The 17,849-nt window shown below is 25.0% G+C and overlaps 1 protein-coding gene across 3 annotated transcripts in view; it reads left to right on the forward strand.

The window, feature by feature from the left end:
• Positions 1 to 17,849, forward strand: part of LOC147816793 (ras-related protein Rab-34-like) — a 62,836-nt gene that overhangs the window by 29,081 nt on the left and 15,906 nt on the right. For all 3 annotated transcript variants that reach the window (XM_087151344.1, XM_087151341.1, XM_087151346.1), the window contains 3 exons: positions 3,072 to 3,199; positions 4,890 to 4,980; positions 14,184 to 14,318. In XM_087151344.1, coding sequence (XP_087007470.1) covers positions 3,072 to 3,199; positions 4,890 to 4,980; positions 14,184 to 14,227 — 263 coding nt within the window. In that variant the 3' untranslated portion in view covers positions 14,228 to 14,318. The remainder of the gene's footprint in view (positions 1 to 3,071; positions 3,200 to 4,889; positions 4,981 to 14,183; positions 14,319 to 17,849) is intronic.

Genomic DNA, 17,849 nt, shown 5'->3' on the forward strand with positions numbered 1-17,849 from the left:
AATTTCCTCATTTTATTGTTTTAAATTCTATGAACAACACATTATCCTAACCACAGTCCTGAGAAACTATTCATTACGCTAGCTATAAAAATATTTTGCACGCACACACTATATATATATATATAATATATATATATATATAATATATATATATATATATATATATATAATATATATATATATATATATATAATATATATATATATATATATATATAATATATATATATATATATATATATATATATATATATATATATATATATATATATATATATATATATATATATATTGTTTAATAAGTTTTTTTTTTTTGTTCTATCAAATATTTTATATCATATATTTACTTTAAAATTAGTGTAATTGTAGTGTGTCATTGCTTTACATTAATACTTTCAACGTATTATGAAACATTTAAACATTTTACTGTTTAAAATGTAAAAAATATTATTACATATTTGAAGAATAGTTAAAAAAAACTTTGTTCTTTGGAATATTGTTTCAACGGGTAACTCAGCTTTTGAAAATTTCAGTTTGGTATCGCTGGCGTAATTTAAATAAGTTATTAAAGTTATATCTATTTTTTTATAAGCTCTTTGATGCCATATTAAAACGATTTGTTTATTGACATGTTTCCGCAAAAAATAAACAAGCTAATGAGGTGCACAGTGATAATAAACACTCTTCTTGAGTTAAAAAACGTCGGAAATTTCGAGGACCAAAGGGAAAAGCTCGGTCTATATCCATTTTTCATGTAAATAATGGATAGATCCTCCTCTCTTGCATTTTGGGGATTACTGTGTTCAAAGTGTGAAATCAGTTCTTCCTGAGAGTTATCATGCAGTGAAATCGGGTCATAATGCAGAAAAAACCCTTTTGTTCGCGAGTGAAATCGATTTTTCTTTGAATCAATTTTTATATGCATGAAGAGTTCTTTTTCGTAGTCTTAATTTATTTAATTTTAAATATCTATATTATACATTATAAATATCAATATTTTAATTTATAAATATTTGTAACATTGCTGAAAATTTAATATCTCATCGAAAGATAATAAATCTTAGGAAAGAACATAAATAGTTGTAATGTCATATTTTTGTAGAAGGGTCTCTTCAGTCTGAATTATTAGTAAATGGATTTAAGTCATAGCCGATGGAAAAGAAAATATAGGAAATTTAATTTGATATTAACTCTTTGAATGAATTATTTTATTTTTATCTTTTTGATCTATCGACTTATGAAAAAAACCGGTCACTTCAATAACTGATAAATATTTTTCTCTTTATTCAGCAGAGTCATTTATTTATTATTGATAATAATAATGAAATATTAAAGCAAGGTAAATGAGGATAATTTTGCCCTAACTCCCGGCTAATTTGAAAGATCCTCTCTTGTTAAGTAAGTAAGATAATTTCGATTGAAAATTATGTTATGAAATAAATTCTTCTTATTTTATAAATTTTTAAGATTTCGTAAAAAATTATAAACTATAATAACTTTGTTAATTATTTAAAAATAAATATAAAAATTTTTTTTAATTAATTTTCAAAATAGTATATAATAGTTTATACCATTCCTTTAAAAAATATTTTATGCGTCAACCGAGCTCTAAATTTAAAACACGATTCTTAGCACATTTATCCCTTGAACTCTTAGTAAGAATCTAATATGCGTTCTAAATTTCTAGCAAAAATTTTCTTCAACTTCCTTTATGTATTTTTAAAATAGTTCCAAAAATGCAGAAACTCATAAATATTTCAGTTAATGTGCTTCATTTGCAAATGATTATCATATAACAATCGGGCTCATTTCTTTTATTTTGCTGCAAATTTCATGAAAAGTAAGTACTTATTGAAACTGCGTAGCATATATAATTTTTTTCCCTAGCATTTTTACATTTTTTTCAAAAAACATAGTCATTCACAATTGACTTCAACTTACTCATGTTATTGTTCAAAAATTTTGCTTCAATCTTATAAAAAGATACAAAAATAAAATATTAAAAGATTTTCTAGAAACTATAACTGAAAGTTAAACTGTGTGTAGAAAGAGGGAAAGAAACATGAAAATTGCCACAAAAGGAAAATGGTTTTCTTAAGAAAGTTAAAAATAGCGTTTATGATTTCAATTTCTTAAACATAGAAAATACATTAGTAATTATAAATTATATATTTATAAATGTGACATTTAAAATATTTATGTATCCAAAAGTATAAATACTCTTACGTAGTATTAAGTATATATATTTTTCTTCGGAAATGCAGATATTTATTTAAAATCATGTAAGAAAAATTTTTTTAAACTGCAGGAATTATAATCAAAATTTTAAAATTCTAATAACTATATTTATAACACGAATTTAAAACAAAACCTAAAAAAAAACTATTTATTTGAGTTTATGTAAAATATATTGCTTTGATATTTTATTTCAATTTGATTTAATTTACTTAAAAGAGAGCTTTTCGATTCCGATTATTCCATATTTTTTTTATATACAATTGAAAATATTCGTTAAATTATATTTGTAATAAAGAAATTAATTTATTCAAAATATAACTCACAACTAGAACGAAAAAATTTGTACAAAAAAATAGCAGCAATGAAACTGACTAAAAAAGACTTAAGAAAACGGCAGACAAACAAAAAAGTGCCAGAACTTGGAATCAATGTTTGAAAGTAGGTGGGAAATGTAAAGAAACTTTTCTCCCCTTAACTTAGAAAAGTGAGACCTCTCATAGTGACTAAAACAATAAAACAAATCCCACTGTAACTTGATCCTGTCTCTTAACTGAGGAGGAGATTTTTTCCCCTATTCTTACGCTGAAAGTGTCACATGCCCACCACAGGACCCCAAGATCAGATGTGACAACTGCTGTCACAGCCCCCCCCCCCCCGGAAAAGGTTAATAAATGTTCCAGGCTGCAAAATCTGCTTTTATAAGAAATTTTCCAATTAAGACAAAATTACACTTTACAAGTGAATTTGCCTTGGCAGAGTTTGCTGTATTTATTTATTATTCTAAAATCATGCCTTACAGTATTTTTTTTTCTTATTTGGATGTATTTATTGCAGTTGTGATCTTAGTATTTGGTTTCTGTATCCTCTCATCGTTATGTAACATACCCAAGTGGCTTGATGAAACTTTAAAATGCACTAGCAAACCATTGCTGTTTTTAGTTGGTACCAAGAAAGATGCAGTTGTAAGTCTTATTTTATTCTTATCATGGTGTTTCTCAATTTAATTAATATTTTATTAATTTTTCTATTGAATTTTTAAATTGTAATCACGCTATTTATTAAACAGAAACAAGAAGTTTCTGAGTGCTTGATAATTTAAATTAACTTTTGTGGTTAGAGAAATTAAAGAATAAAGAGTTAAAAATAGATTTTGATGTTCAATTAAGTCTTGGCATGACTTAATAAATTATGCATTTATATTGAATTTTTAAAAAATTTGCCATTGTATTGATTGTTAGGAAAAGAATAAATTTTTTATATTTGCTTTTTATAAAATGTAATAAAAACTAAATAATTAGTTTAATTTAATGAAAATTGGATTAAGAATGATTTAAAAAAAATTTAATTAAGGAAATTAAAGAAATCTTTAAATGCTAGGAAATATGTAATGCCTATATAGGCATCACAACTCCTGAAACATTTTTTTTTCAGTTCTATAATCATGGAACGATTTTATATAATTAACTGCAGTAATACTAATAATAATGGCTCACGTTTAAAAAAAAAATTAATTCTAGTAAATTAATCTCAAAATTTTAGTGATAAATAGTATTTATTATAGGATTTCTGTATTACAATGTAAAAATATTGTTTTCTTTATGTTGATTTAGTTCTTTTAGGTAATTTATTTATATTGCTTTTGAATAATTTGAATGGATGCATAGCAGCATTTTCAAACATTAAGAAACATTGACAGAATTTAATTATGTATTTATTTTGTCTTAGTTACTCTGCCACTTGGTTTAAGGTTATGTATGTGCATGCTTAACTTTTAAAATCACATTATTTAAGAGTTTTTTTTCAGAGCTCTTTTGCCAAAGGAAATAAGTAAAACCACAGTTTAAGTGCCTTACACTGGAGGCAAAGCTATAATTCTATATTTTCCGTCTCCATCTATGTTTGGTTGCCCCGTAGCCACAAGGTGACTAATTCGCAAAACTGTCTGGAGTCAGCAGTCTGCTATGAATTAGTTATTTAGGGTTAATAAGTATGTAATTGTTATGAATATTTTATACTGTTCTAAAAATTAATTTATTTCACTTGTTTCTTAAAATTTTTCATCATTTTAGATATGAACCTGGTAATGTTTGCCATATTTTGACTGCATATATTATTAAAAGTGAAACTTTCAATGTCTGAAAAAGTGTCCACATAATTTATAAAGTGGCTATAAAAATAACATTTACAAAAAAAAACCTTTATATTATGCGACAATGAGCTTTTATAAAACAGCTTTAAGATCTCAAATGCAAAAGCAAAGCAAAAAGTTACTCAAGTAGCACTTTTAAGCTTAATGTACATTATATTTGGCTTTATTAAAAATTAATCAATAACAATAACAGCAATTCAATCAATACAATAACAATCAATAACAATTTTGTTTCAATGATCCATTACACCACTAAAGAGTAAGAAGAACAATAAAAAGTTTCAGTTTTGTATCAGAATTAAAATTGTGTTACAATTTATATTTTACAGTTATAACCATTGTACAAAAATTATTTAAAAAACAAAACTTCTTTTATAAACATTTTCAGGTTTTATGTTTTAATGTTTTACTTTAAAATAACGAAATGTCTCTTTTAGCTATGAAATTTGATTTAGGTTAAAATTTGATATTTAGGATTTCTTAATACCTGATATTTTTTTCAGGCGAATTCTGCTTATAAATTGACAGAAAATGAGGCTATTAAAGTAGCAAACACAATTAATGCTGAATATTGGCCAGTATCTTCAAAAACAGGTTTGTAATCTACAGTTTTTTTTGTTTGTTTTTTTTGCATTTCTTTTATTTTAATGTAATTCGTAACTTTTTTTTTTGCTTATTTAGTTTATGAATACTATTCTATTTATTTTTATTCTAACTTTATTGTAATTTTCAGCATTTTTAAGTGATGTTAAAAACAAAACAAACTTAAAAAATTGAAAACAATCTAATATATATATACAGTAAAACTTGTGTAAGTTGACCACTTGTGGTGCATTGTTTCAGTGGTTTAGTGGCATTGTTCAGTGGTTGCTATATATTTAATTTTTTTTTTTAATTGATTCAGAAAATATGCAAATGAATATCTTAAGAAATGTGTTTAAACCTAAATGAACTTCAATTTGATACATATAATTCTAATATTTAACTAATTTTTTTAAAAAAATTATTTCGTTAGTTATGCATGTAAAGTCTAATAAATATAATTTCTTAAAATATCAGAACACAAAAACATGTAATTTGAAAACTTTTAACAAAATAAAATTATTTGAACACTTTAAAATTTATTTACTACACTTAAAGATCAAAGACCATAAATAAAGGATCAAAGCATATTTCAGAGCATTCATTTATTCAAATGCTCACTTCACAAAGTGAATATTTTTAATAGTAATGAAAATTAAATCTATGAACATAGATGAATTTACCATTGTGTAATTATCATTTAATTTTCTTAAAAATGGAAAATGAATAAAAAGGCAGTGTTTTTAAGGGATGGTGGCTATTTTTACAGAAAGGGAAGAGAGGGTGTATTTATAGGGATCAAGGGTTAAAAAGGGCTTCTAAAATCGCTTAAGGAAAACTCAACATACACATATTTACATACTGATATAAATATATATCACATAACACCACCTAAAAAGTACATCCACCAAACATTGAAGAAAAACTTATCTTTAAAAACTCATTCAATTTTTAATATTGTCCATTACAATGTGTATTTTTATTACAAATCACAAAAGGGTTTAATTTAAAGACATATTTAATTAAAATTTAATGTTGTAAATTTAATTAAAAACTCAGAACAGTATTAATAATCAATATTTCACATAAAACTGAAAATTAAATACAAGATCTTAATAAATTTAACTCAGTCAAATTTGTCAACCTCTTGTTTAATTGTCTAAATTATCTTGTATTTTAAAGATTTGTTTTCCTCATACTTGACAAAATAATTCACTAATATGAAAATTAAATTGTTTACTTTAATATTTTTTGAAAAAAGGATTTTTTTTAAAATTTCATTAAAATATCAACTGATTTTAAAATTAAATTAAGATCAGCATTTATTTAAAATAGAATCGTTACATATTTTTTTTTACAAAAACTTAGAAAAGAAATTTCCAGTTTTAGTTTAGTCATTTAATATAAATATTAAATTTATAGAATTAATAGAAATGAACACAGTTAAGGAATTTTAAACTCATCCCCTATGCATATAAATTTCTTCTATTTTATCCAGTTAATGCCATTGTCTTAGAAAAAAATTATTTTTTCTTGAAAAGCGCTCAATTTTCACGTAAATCACTTAACATAAAGTCTACTATGTGATACTGCACAATACCTTTTTACATTGCTTTTTATTGTGACAATTTAGCTCCTCTGCTAGGTATTTATAGTTTTTTGAAATATTTTTCCTGGAATTGATATTCTTTAGTGTTCATTTTTTGAAATTAAAAAGTTTATGTTATTGCCAGAACTATAAGCAAGGCAAATGATGGTTATATATTTTAGAAATGACAAAAAGTTATAAAAGCCTTGATTTAGGGTACTACCCCAAGGCAGAGGTAAATACCCATTTATAAATACCATACATTCTGGGTATTTATCTGACCACATCTATACCCATGCAGTGTTTGGCTAAATTTGAATTGATAAAACTCTTAATAAATATAAAGTAATGACTATAAAATATGTAAACTTTTAATTGCTGCAATTTTTGTAGTCTTTATCAAATTTTCTTATTTATCTTCCTTCTCAGTGATGATACATATTATTTAAAAAACTATTTTAAGTTTGATTTTTTTTTTGTTTATAAAAATAAATAATTATAATAAAGTTGCATAAAACACTGAAAAGTTAAAAATTTTATAATTTATTATTTTGAACTTTTTTTTAAAAAATTTTCATGCAACAAATTTGTCCTAAAATTTTTTAAGCAGAGGAACTTTTTTAGAGGAAAACCTCAGAAAAAAAGTTTAGCTTTTAGGCACATTCAATCACCTAATTATTCTTTAGTTTAATGAGAACAATCTCAAATTTATCTATAAAATGAAAAATATAGAAAATTAGAGCTAGGTTTATGTGTCATGTAAACTAAAATTGTAAAATAATGTTATTAGTTTTACCTATGCTATTTTCTCTTTGCTTAATCAGATGAAAGTATACTGCAAAATAAAAATCTGCAATACCTTTTTTGGTAGAATATAGATTTTAAAAATACTTGATTATTCTAAAATTCTCAATAATTCCCATTAAACTTTGTTCAGCAGTTTAAGCTTCTAAAAATGTTTTGAAGAACCTAATTTTATTATTGATTTTCTGAAAAAATGTATTTTCTCCTACAGAATTAGAAAGCTCCTAAAGAATAAGTTTTATTTGGGTAACGAAATAGCAGGGTCTAATACTAATTCTTATTATTGGCATTGCAACAGATTTGTGTCTTAAACTATTTGTACAAATATTTTAAAAGCAAAATACACAAATACAAAATTGAAAAAGTCATTATAATGATGTATTATATAGCTATTATAAAATTATAAAGTTTCTAAAAAACCTCAAAATTGAGACTTTTTGTCTTCTATATTTTTATATATTTCTTTTTATTCTTCTCAACAAAATCCTTCTTAAATTAAATCAATTTCTTATTTAATAACAAATCCTTTTAGTTAGTTTACTTTTACTTATATAGTGACTTATTCATATGAATTTTGTTTATTAATATGAATTTGAAACAAATGAGATTTTTAAAAAAAAAATCTCTTCTGACTTGTGTCTATATATATAGATAATATATTGTATTACAGAGTTCTCCCTATGAATAAAAAAGGGTTGGGCGCTTCCTCTCTGAAAAAAGCTTTTTGAGTTTTGAAAGGAACTCACATCAAAAACTAAAATTGGTAATATTATGTAATAAGTGAATTTTATCCCCGACAATTTTTAAATTACCTCATACTATCATAAATTGTCTCATACTATCTTATAAGTATATTTCAAAAGTAATTCTCTCTCATTATCAAAATCTGAGAAGAGATTGTTGTTAATAAAAATAATTAAAGGCATGCTAACAAACAAACTCTGTGCATATTTTTTTTCAATTAAAAGTAAACTAACAAAAAATGATTAATTGATAAACAGCTTGAGAACGTTTTTTAATAATTTTAACTAAAAATTATAAGAAAATAAACTTTAAAATGTGCATTTTTTGAAAAAAATATATTTAGAAATTAGTTGTAAAATTACTTAAAAAAATTTATTAATATGCTCTTCCCCGACCTCCCTAGAAAAAGATACTTCTATTATAGAATGTTCACCAGTTGAGAATAGTTCAAACAAAGTAAATGCTTGTAAAAGTAATCTGAATTTAACCTATAAACACATAATTTTACCAGTGTGTAATTGTTATTTAAACAATGAATTAATTTTTTTCAAAATGGAATCTGAATAAAAAGACAATATTTTTAAAAGAGAGTGTCTTATTTTTATAAAAATGGCAAAGAGTACATTTATTGGGGTCAAAGGGCAAGCTGAAAGGGTTGCCCTTCTTAAAAGGGTTAAGGAGAACACTGGTATTAAAATATACTGTTAATGAATTTCGTATAACAAAATAACTAAGTGTTGCATTTTTAGAATGTTTTTCAATGCCCTTGAAAAATTATAATTATTGGAGATAAGATTTTGTTTTTTCCGATCAATAATATAAAAAATGTTGTTTAGTGTGTCTTAAAGAGAATTTTCAAGCTCTTCCAACACTTATGTATCTTTGAATTATTAGTTATGTTCTATCATTAATATTGTTGAAAGTTTCATTGTTGTATTAATTTTAAAAGAAAAGTTTTAAATTACCTTTTTTCAAACTTGTGAAGTTTCTAATAGTGTTCTAACAGCTGAACCTTGATTATTTCCATTCTATTTATCCTTTTACTGTTATTTCCAAAGAGTGTAATGTAAACAATTGATAACTGTTTTTCCAAGTTTATAGCTTCTTGGTAAAGCTCAACATTATTTAATAATTTCGACAAATTTTTTTTAGATCCATTTTGATGTTCATTTGATCCTTTTACTGTTACATTATTTGGGCAAATTAGTTAATGGTTTTTCCTACCATTATCGCATTATCATTACTTTAAATTAGAAGTCATTCAAATATTATGTAAGCATAGTTTTGGCAATTTCAAACACCTCCCTTATCAGCAAAATTAAAGAAATTTCAAACCTCCTTCCATGTGTCAGGATATTGCATCACCCTCTGGTTTTTACTTTCTTTTCAGTACTAATTTAATTTAAGGATAAAATTCTAATAAAAGATATTAACTTTATGTTAAACAACTATTATATACAACTAATAAAAGCTAATATAAAAACACTCCCTTTTCTTTTGCCATTTTTTTTTACTATAAAAATAGTTCAAGGTCAGTTAAATGGGAGTCTGTTTTAAATTTGGAAAAAGACCCTTATCCTTATCTACCCCTCTCCTGTGATTGGATATCAAAATACAAGTAGGGTGTGGGAAAACCAACAGGGAAAAGGAAATCTTCAATGAAACCATGTCTAATATTAGTCTTGTTTTAACCATGCATAGCATGCACTATTTTTAATATGTGCAACTTTTTATTTTATTTGCTTATGTGTGAAAAAGGAAGTTTTATTCCTATTTGAAAATCTGGTAATTTCTGATGTATTTAATTTATATACTCATAATTATGAAATGGTAAAAAAATTTGCAATGTAGTTTTCAAAAAGCTCCAATGAGTAAATTCTTAAAGGTGAAAGGGGAATACATAATTTTTCCCTCTGACTTTTTCTTTTTGGATTATCTTTCACTTTGATATTTGGAAAGCCAGAATTTTTTGCAGACAATTTTTGTTTCTGTACATGGCTTTAGTTACCATTCGGTATGCATTTTTTTTTCAAAGTTTAAATATAATCATTGCATTAACGTCATTTAACTTTTTTTATCATTTTATGAATTTGGATTTAATATAAAAATTGAATATTAAGCGATTCTTCCTTTTCTTTGGGAATTAAGTGGAATTAAAAATAAATTTTTAATTTTACAGAATTTTTATTAATGTTTTTGTCATGATTAGCATTTTCTCGGTTTCTGTAAATATATAAAACTAGGGGGCTTCGCCCCCTGCTCGCTGGCGCTTGCCAACCCCCGGAACTGCTTTCGCAGTTCCTTTCGGATTGCTTCGCAATCCAGTGCTCGCTTTGCTCGCTCATTGGATACGTTCTTAGTGTCTAGCTTTTGTATACTTTGTTGAATACTGAAGTTCCGAAAACTTCTCACTGTAGAAAATTCTAAACCTGTACATTTCAATATTAATTTGAAATTGCAAACAGTTCACATATTTTTCTTAATCACACCATTCTAAATTTCAGTTGTTGAGAAAAGTAACTGTTGTAAGTTTTGTTTTAAAGTCTTTCCCACCAGAGTGTTAAGGCCATGTGTTGTAAAACAGTATGAAATAGTAGTCTGAATAGTAGAGAGAGAGAATTTCTTTAAAAACGCAATTGTTAATTTGGGCATTTGGCGATACAACACTTATAGAATTGAAGGATTTGTTACGTCAAGCTCACAGGTATCTTAATTTTGATCTAGTTGCGCTTCTATGTCATTTCGATTTATGTTGCTAAGTTAACTTTCAAAAAATTCAACAGCATTTTTATTTTTTAAGTTGTTTATTTTTATTTCCTTTAGAATTCGTTCTCTTTTTAGCGAAATGTTTTTTAACCAAACAGAATTCTTTGCTGACTGTTTTCTCTATAAATGAAGGAAATAAAGTAAATATTTAAGTGTTGTGAAAAGAATCTGATTTAGTTGTACAAAGTACTTCAACCAAAATTTGGGTGCCACGTAAGAGAATTGTGTATATTAGATCAGAAACACATCATTAAAAGGCAGAATGCTTTGGTGTTTTCAAAACAAAGCAAACGTTGCCACCGGCGGAAAAGAAATACAGCCAAAATTTGGGAGCCACGTAAGAGAATTATATATATTAGATATTGACAATGAAACTGCAAAATACGTCTAATTGAAATGATTCATTCAGTTAAGTTGGGAGTTATTTCTTTGATTTTAATTCACTTATAATTGAGACTGTTCATTCATAAATCTTTTATCTTCATAATTTCTTATATTCATAATTGATTGCTCAATTTGTATATAGTTTATAAGTTACTCCAATTTTCTTAAGTATTTTTAATTGACGAAAAATTGCATCTTATTATAACTTCCGAATTCTTATTTTTTTATGTATATATATTTTGCTTTAATTGTAAGTGGCACTATTTTATATTTAATTGATAATTCATATTCACTTATTTTCAAGATAGGATAAAAGTATAAAGCAAATAATTCAAAAATAATTTTACTACTATGGCACACAAAAATGCCTAATGTAAAAAGTTATATAGATTGTGCATGTTTTACAAGGAAATGCCCCAAGGGTAAAATATTACCTTTTAAGGTTTCAGTTCATTTACCTTTAAATTAAGAAAAACTTTGTAACTCGCCTGCAGTTGTGGTGCAGCATTTAGACTTTCCATTTTCTGTTGAGAGGTTCGGGTTTCGATAGAATATTTATTATCTTTAACTTTCTTTTCTTAAAATGAACTATTCAACATGTTTTATTCAATTTATAAATTAATTTAAAAACAAAAAATATCAGTACCTATTTAATTTTATCTTATTAAAATATATGGATTAATTAAAAAAATGTGTAATTTAAGTTAAAATTTTGTTGTTTTTTTTTTTTAATTACAAAATTAAGTTGAGAAATTTTGTAATTTAAAATTTTCATTAAAATGTTATAATTAGTTAAAAATTAATTCAAATATTTTGATTAAAAAATAAGAAAAATAAAACATTTATAAATTTGTGTCTTAAAATTTTAATTTTTTAAAAGAATTTATTTTGATTAAAAAAATTATAATTTATAAATTTAATAAAACTTATTAAATGGTTATTAACCTTTTTAGATAAAGAAATTTGAATTGAACTCCTGACCTCACAGGTAGAAGGTGAACAGCCTAACTGTTACACCACGAAAGAAAAAAAAATTAAACTAAACCAATATTAGCTTAGTTTTAAAATAAACTAAAATACGCATGTGAAAATAATGAAGTTATATTTCTTGAAACTAATAAGAAATCAATTATAAATGATTAAATAAAAATAAATGAAAAAAATTTATGTTAAGAAAAAGTTTTCAGCAATTTTTCAAAATTGCCTCATGCAATACACACCATCTCCCTCCCCACAAATTGTGATGTCATTTTCGACCAATAGCGTGTCTTGGCTATTCTTAAATATTATCACACATTTAATTTGTGCCCTATCTTAGCTACATGCTCCTTAATTTAAGCTTAATTTTGTTTCAATAGGAATTTTCTAGACATGTTCCACCCTTGTTAGATACAAACTTGTTTGCAAGCAATCGCTTGTGAGAACTAAACAACAATATTTGGGCATAAGCTTACTTTTCTGGGTTACACCAAAAATCCCAATTGAAATTGCAAGCATTCTCTAAAATGTTTAATCCTCTTTGAATAGAATTAAATTAATTTTGTTCAGTATATTATGAACTGATAACATATCGATAAGACTGCTTTAAAACTCTACTACGCTTTTTAGTTTGTCTCAGAAAGATATTTTTGAGCAATTATATAGTTTTTTTGCAAATTCAAGAATGGTATTTATTATAAGGATATTTTTTGTGCTGTCTAATTTAAATATTTTTAGATTTTGTCTGTTTTATTTTCTAAGTATTCCTTTTGTGCATGTGGATAAACAATTCAATACTGCTGTTTGCATTACTTTGTTGTTTTTGAAAATTTTTATTTTATACTGTAAGTAAACTTATTTAATTCTTGTACATTTCAATTATTTCACAATGATTTGTTTATAATAAATATTTCTATCAGGTGGAATATTTTTCTAACTTGTATCTAAAATTTAGCAAGAGTTAACTTAGAAGTTGGAATTGCTAACGTGTGTTTCAAAGACTTTTATTTATCTTTCAGGTTTTGAAGTGGTTATTAATTTGTTATTTCTTAATTTAAAAGTTCATGTATTTTTCTTAATATGGTCACATACATTTTTCTTAATACGGTCATATATTTTTCTTAATATGGTTATTAAAAAATCATATAGTATTTTGATGAATATAGAACCATAGTTTTTGATATATATAATTTTCACAAGATTCTTAAAATAAGATCCTTAATGCATTGACCTCTAATAATGTTTTAAGATTTGCTATTCCTTTTTCTCTTCACTTTTTATATTGACACTTTAAAATTTGAAGAAATATATATATATATATGTATATATATTTACCAGCAAGCTGTAAAGTTTCTCATTTATCAAAAGTTTCTTATTTTCTATGTTTGCAGTAAATTTTAGTTGAATTTTAAATAACTGGTAGATTCTTAAACTGTTATTCAAAGAAACATTTAAAATATATTTTAAAATTTCTCTTAAATACTTTTTAGAGAGGGGTTTAAACAACGCTAACAGAGAGCTTGATGACATTTTTTAATTCTGTTACATTTGTTTAAATATTATAAATAGTATAACTATCAAAAATACATGTTACAAATTAAAAATTGTAAGCAAGTTTCAATTAGAGTGCACAATTGTCTACAGTTACGTTAAATCATCTTTAATGCAAAGTACAATGCAGAAAACATTGCAAAAACAAACGTTACAAATAGTGTGGAATCTGCTCTTTTTATTTTTTTAAATTCAGTTATATTTTTTTTTTTTCAAAATTTTTTTATGCCTATTTGTAATGTTTTTGGTATAATTTTTCTGTAATGTGCTTTTTACCAAATATAATGCTTCATCATAGTTTTGATGCTTATGTATTATTTTCATGGTTTTAATTTGTTTTGATTTTTTGAATCTCTTTTATACTTATCAATCTTTATATCATAATATTAATTACTTGTAGGACTCATCTTCACAGTGCTGCTTCTTGCAATAATTCACCTATAATTAAATTGTTTTGCTGGAAAAAGATGATCAACTTGAGATTAATCATGAAAGAGTCTGGGAGAGGATGAAGAATACTCTGAATACCTCCACAGTAAGTTCTAAATAATATAAAACTTGTAAATTTCTTTATCACATATACAGATAACCCAAGTGTTGTGCAGACTTGGGTGACCTCCTTATTACAAGGTTCCCACACTCCTTAAAAACTGCTTAATTTTTATTTTGGAAAATAAGGGCTATTAAAAGTACTTAATTTTGGTACAAGGTTTTTAAAAATATTTAATTTTTCAGCATCACTATAGTTGATGGGAACAATTTTTTGTGTTCAATTTTTTAAAACAAAAAGTTGATCTTTTATCACCTAGAATTAGACTATGGTAGAGCATTTAAGAGAGACAAGAAAGGGTGTGTCTGAGGGGGCTACAGGCAAGGGGGGTAAGCATATTTCATTCATATACTGGTTCTTTCATTAATATATTCTGCATTTTGTCTAAAATCTATCCCAAACCTTTTGTTATAAATGTCGATTAGAATAAAATTCTAACTTAGATTTTAATAATCATTTTATTCAGTTAACATTGCAACTTAAAATGTTTCTTCTTTTAAAATTTCTATTTAACTTTTGGTAGTAAAATTAGTTCATGTTTTTCATCAGATTTTTTAGTAATCCTATGTAAAGTTAATTCCTAATAACAGTTTTGGCTGGAAATAATTTTATGTAATCCTCATTATAAAAAATGAGGTACCATAAACGTTATATGATAAGGTGATATTGCAGGATAAGAAAATGCCACTAATAATAAAGAATACTGTTTTTTTTTAAACTGTTAATTTACAATAAAAATAAAATATCAAATCATAATGATAGTAGAGAGTAATATTAAGAATGATAGAGGATAATAAAAAATATTACAAGTGAATGTCTATAAATGATTAAAAATTAAATAATTTACCAGTAATAATTAATTAAGTAACCTTATCAATTTTCTGCCTAAGGAATGTGTTGATACCCTTAAAAAATGGTTTTAGAGCCTTTTATTAATCAGTTTTACTGAAAAACATTGGTTTGAAAATTATAAATCTTCTGAACATAATTGTGTTTTTATTCTATAAAAATTTCATAAAAATATTTATTTCAATAAATTTTAAAAAAAAAAGTTAAGCCAAATGTTAAAAAGTGAATGATTTAAGGTGCTTAAATACCAGCATTGTCTGTTTTTACTTGAAATAGGACTTAATTTGACATGACATGTTAAGAAAACTACTATCATGCATAACTCTAATTATACTTTTTAGTATTAATTCTTTTACTATTCATTTGAAACATTTTATTAATGGAAAAGAAAGAATTTTTTCGGCATAACTGAATATTTAACGAGATTGGTCCACAACTAAATATGTGATGCATGTCTAGCATAGTTGCCAACTGTTACGATTAAATCGCGTTTGTTCCGATTTTTTATCTTTGTTTTGAAACTACGATTTTAGGCCAAAATGTTCTGATTTTTCGTCATTCTAGTGCTTTTTCACTCCTTATACCTTATTTTCTTTCAACCCAGGGCAGGTCTAAAAACGAGAAGCAGGGCGTGTGATTTTTCCGCAAATATCACGGAATTCTGTTAGACCATTGGTTAGCGCGCTTCGCGAATTAAAGCTTTATAATCCTACGAGATTTTGAAACTATTGCTAAATCACATTGACGAGATGTTTATGATTCTTCTGCCAATTTGATTCCTTTGATTTGGCTGATTTTCGCCATACTGAATATTAGGAACTCCATCGGAATCTGCTAATATCACGATTCTCATTCACACGATTTTAATATCAATCATCAATTTTAATATTTAGCTAATTTAAAAGTTATGCGATGTGATTCATATTCTCGTGATTTAAAAGTTATGCATCATGATTCCTATTTGCGCGATTTAAAAATTCAGTATTGTAATTTGTATTTTCACTTTTTTGAAATCCAATTTCACGATTCATATTCACTCGATTTTTAAAATCCAGTATTATGATTCATGTAAGAAGTAAGTTTTTTCTTGAATTAAGTACTATAAACATGTGATATTCTTTATTAGTAAGTAATTTAATTAAAACTGTTTGCTCAAAAAATTATTTTCAGCATGAAACATTTATAAATTGATATTTTTATATCAATAGTTTAGTTTTTGATATTTTGTTTTCACTTTGTGTCATAATTTCCCACGATTAGCTTATCAAGCTTTGTGTTCCTCTTTTTGTTTTTAACAAGTAGGCAGCTATTTTCTAGAAACCACAATATAAAAACTTGTTGTAATAATTTTTTCTCAACTTTCTTTATTTTTTTAAATATATGAAAAGAAAATTGCAAATCTTGATTTCACCAATTAATTTTACAATTCAATTTCAATGAAATTATAAAGATGGAATACTGATTAGTTTCATAGATATTGTTAACCGTTAACAGTCTGAAAATGTTTGTTTTTTTTTTCCTTCAAAAATCCAACTTAGGTTTGCAAAAATTACCCAGTCTCACTTTGACGAGTCCTGTTAGTTAATACAATTTTATCAGTACTTATATTATAATAAAGTTGCCTTTTATTGTTTTTTTTATTGATTGATTTTCTTTTTCAAGAAAGATCAATAATTGGCACTGTCACTGGTGGTATATATGCATATTCGATGATAAACAATCCTATTATTTTTAAGGTCCTTTATTTTTGCTTTCTTAAAAGAGTGGAAATCGTGTATTAAGTACATTTGAATATTTTTTTTAAAATTCATTCAATTACTTTTGTAAAATTGTACTACATTATTACATACAAAAACTCTATATATTAAATTCCATGTAGTGTAGGCCTTGTTGCTGAACTTTATTCAGCCCAGTATTTGCTCCGTTTAATAGCATGTACAAGAATAACTGTAATCTGGTACAAAACAATTTTTTAATTGATTATATAAAATTCATCATTCAATTTACTTCTGCAAATGTTTTCATATTTTGATATATAATATGGGTTCACTCTTTGCATCTTTTCCCACCCATGTACCCTATATGTCATTCTCAGTCAATTAGGAATTCATATCATAATTAACTAAATGTTGATAATTTTTACATTAAAACTGTTGATTGAAGTCTGCAAATCAATGACTAGCAATGAAGAAACTTTAAAACAAAAATTTAGTTAAAGTTTTAAATTGCCATTGCATGAGAAAATGTAATTAATTTCTGCTTGCTCACTTAAATGCTTTTAAAACATACAAAGAAAATAATTAACTTTTTTTCTTATCAATAAAAAATTTATTAAAAAAACATGAAAAATATTTTAAATCATATTTTTTTGAAAAGTTATTGAATGTTTTTGAGAAAATAAATAATATTGCAAGGAAATATGTAAATGACAGTTCATTTCACTTTTTGAAAATTTGTCGTATATTTTGTGCCTTCAACCAGTAAACATTTTCACACAAACAACCCATTAATGATAATCTTATCTCTATCATTTTCTTTTACATTATCCACAACACCTAAACACATAGTAAAATATACTTTTACTTTATTGTCTAAGCAATTTATTATAAAAAAAATAAGAATGTTTTTGAATCTGTATTACTAAGTACTTCATTACAAATTGCTATC

This window comes from Parasteatoda tepidariorum, chromosome 1 (genome assembly GCF_982258835.1).
Source record: "Parasteatoda tepidariorum strain Cologne lab strain chromosome 1, Ptep-v5.0, whole genome shotgun sequence".
NCBI lineage: Eukaryota > Metazoa > Arthropoda > Arachnida > Araneae > Theridiidae > Parasteatoda > Parasteatoda tepidariorum.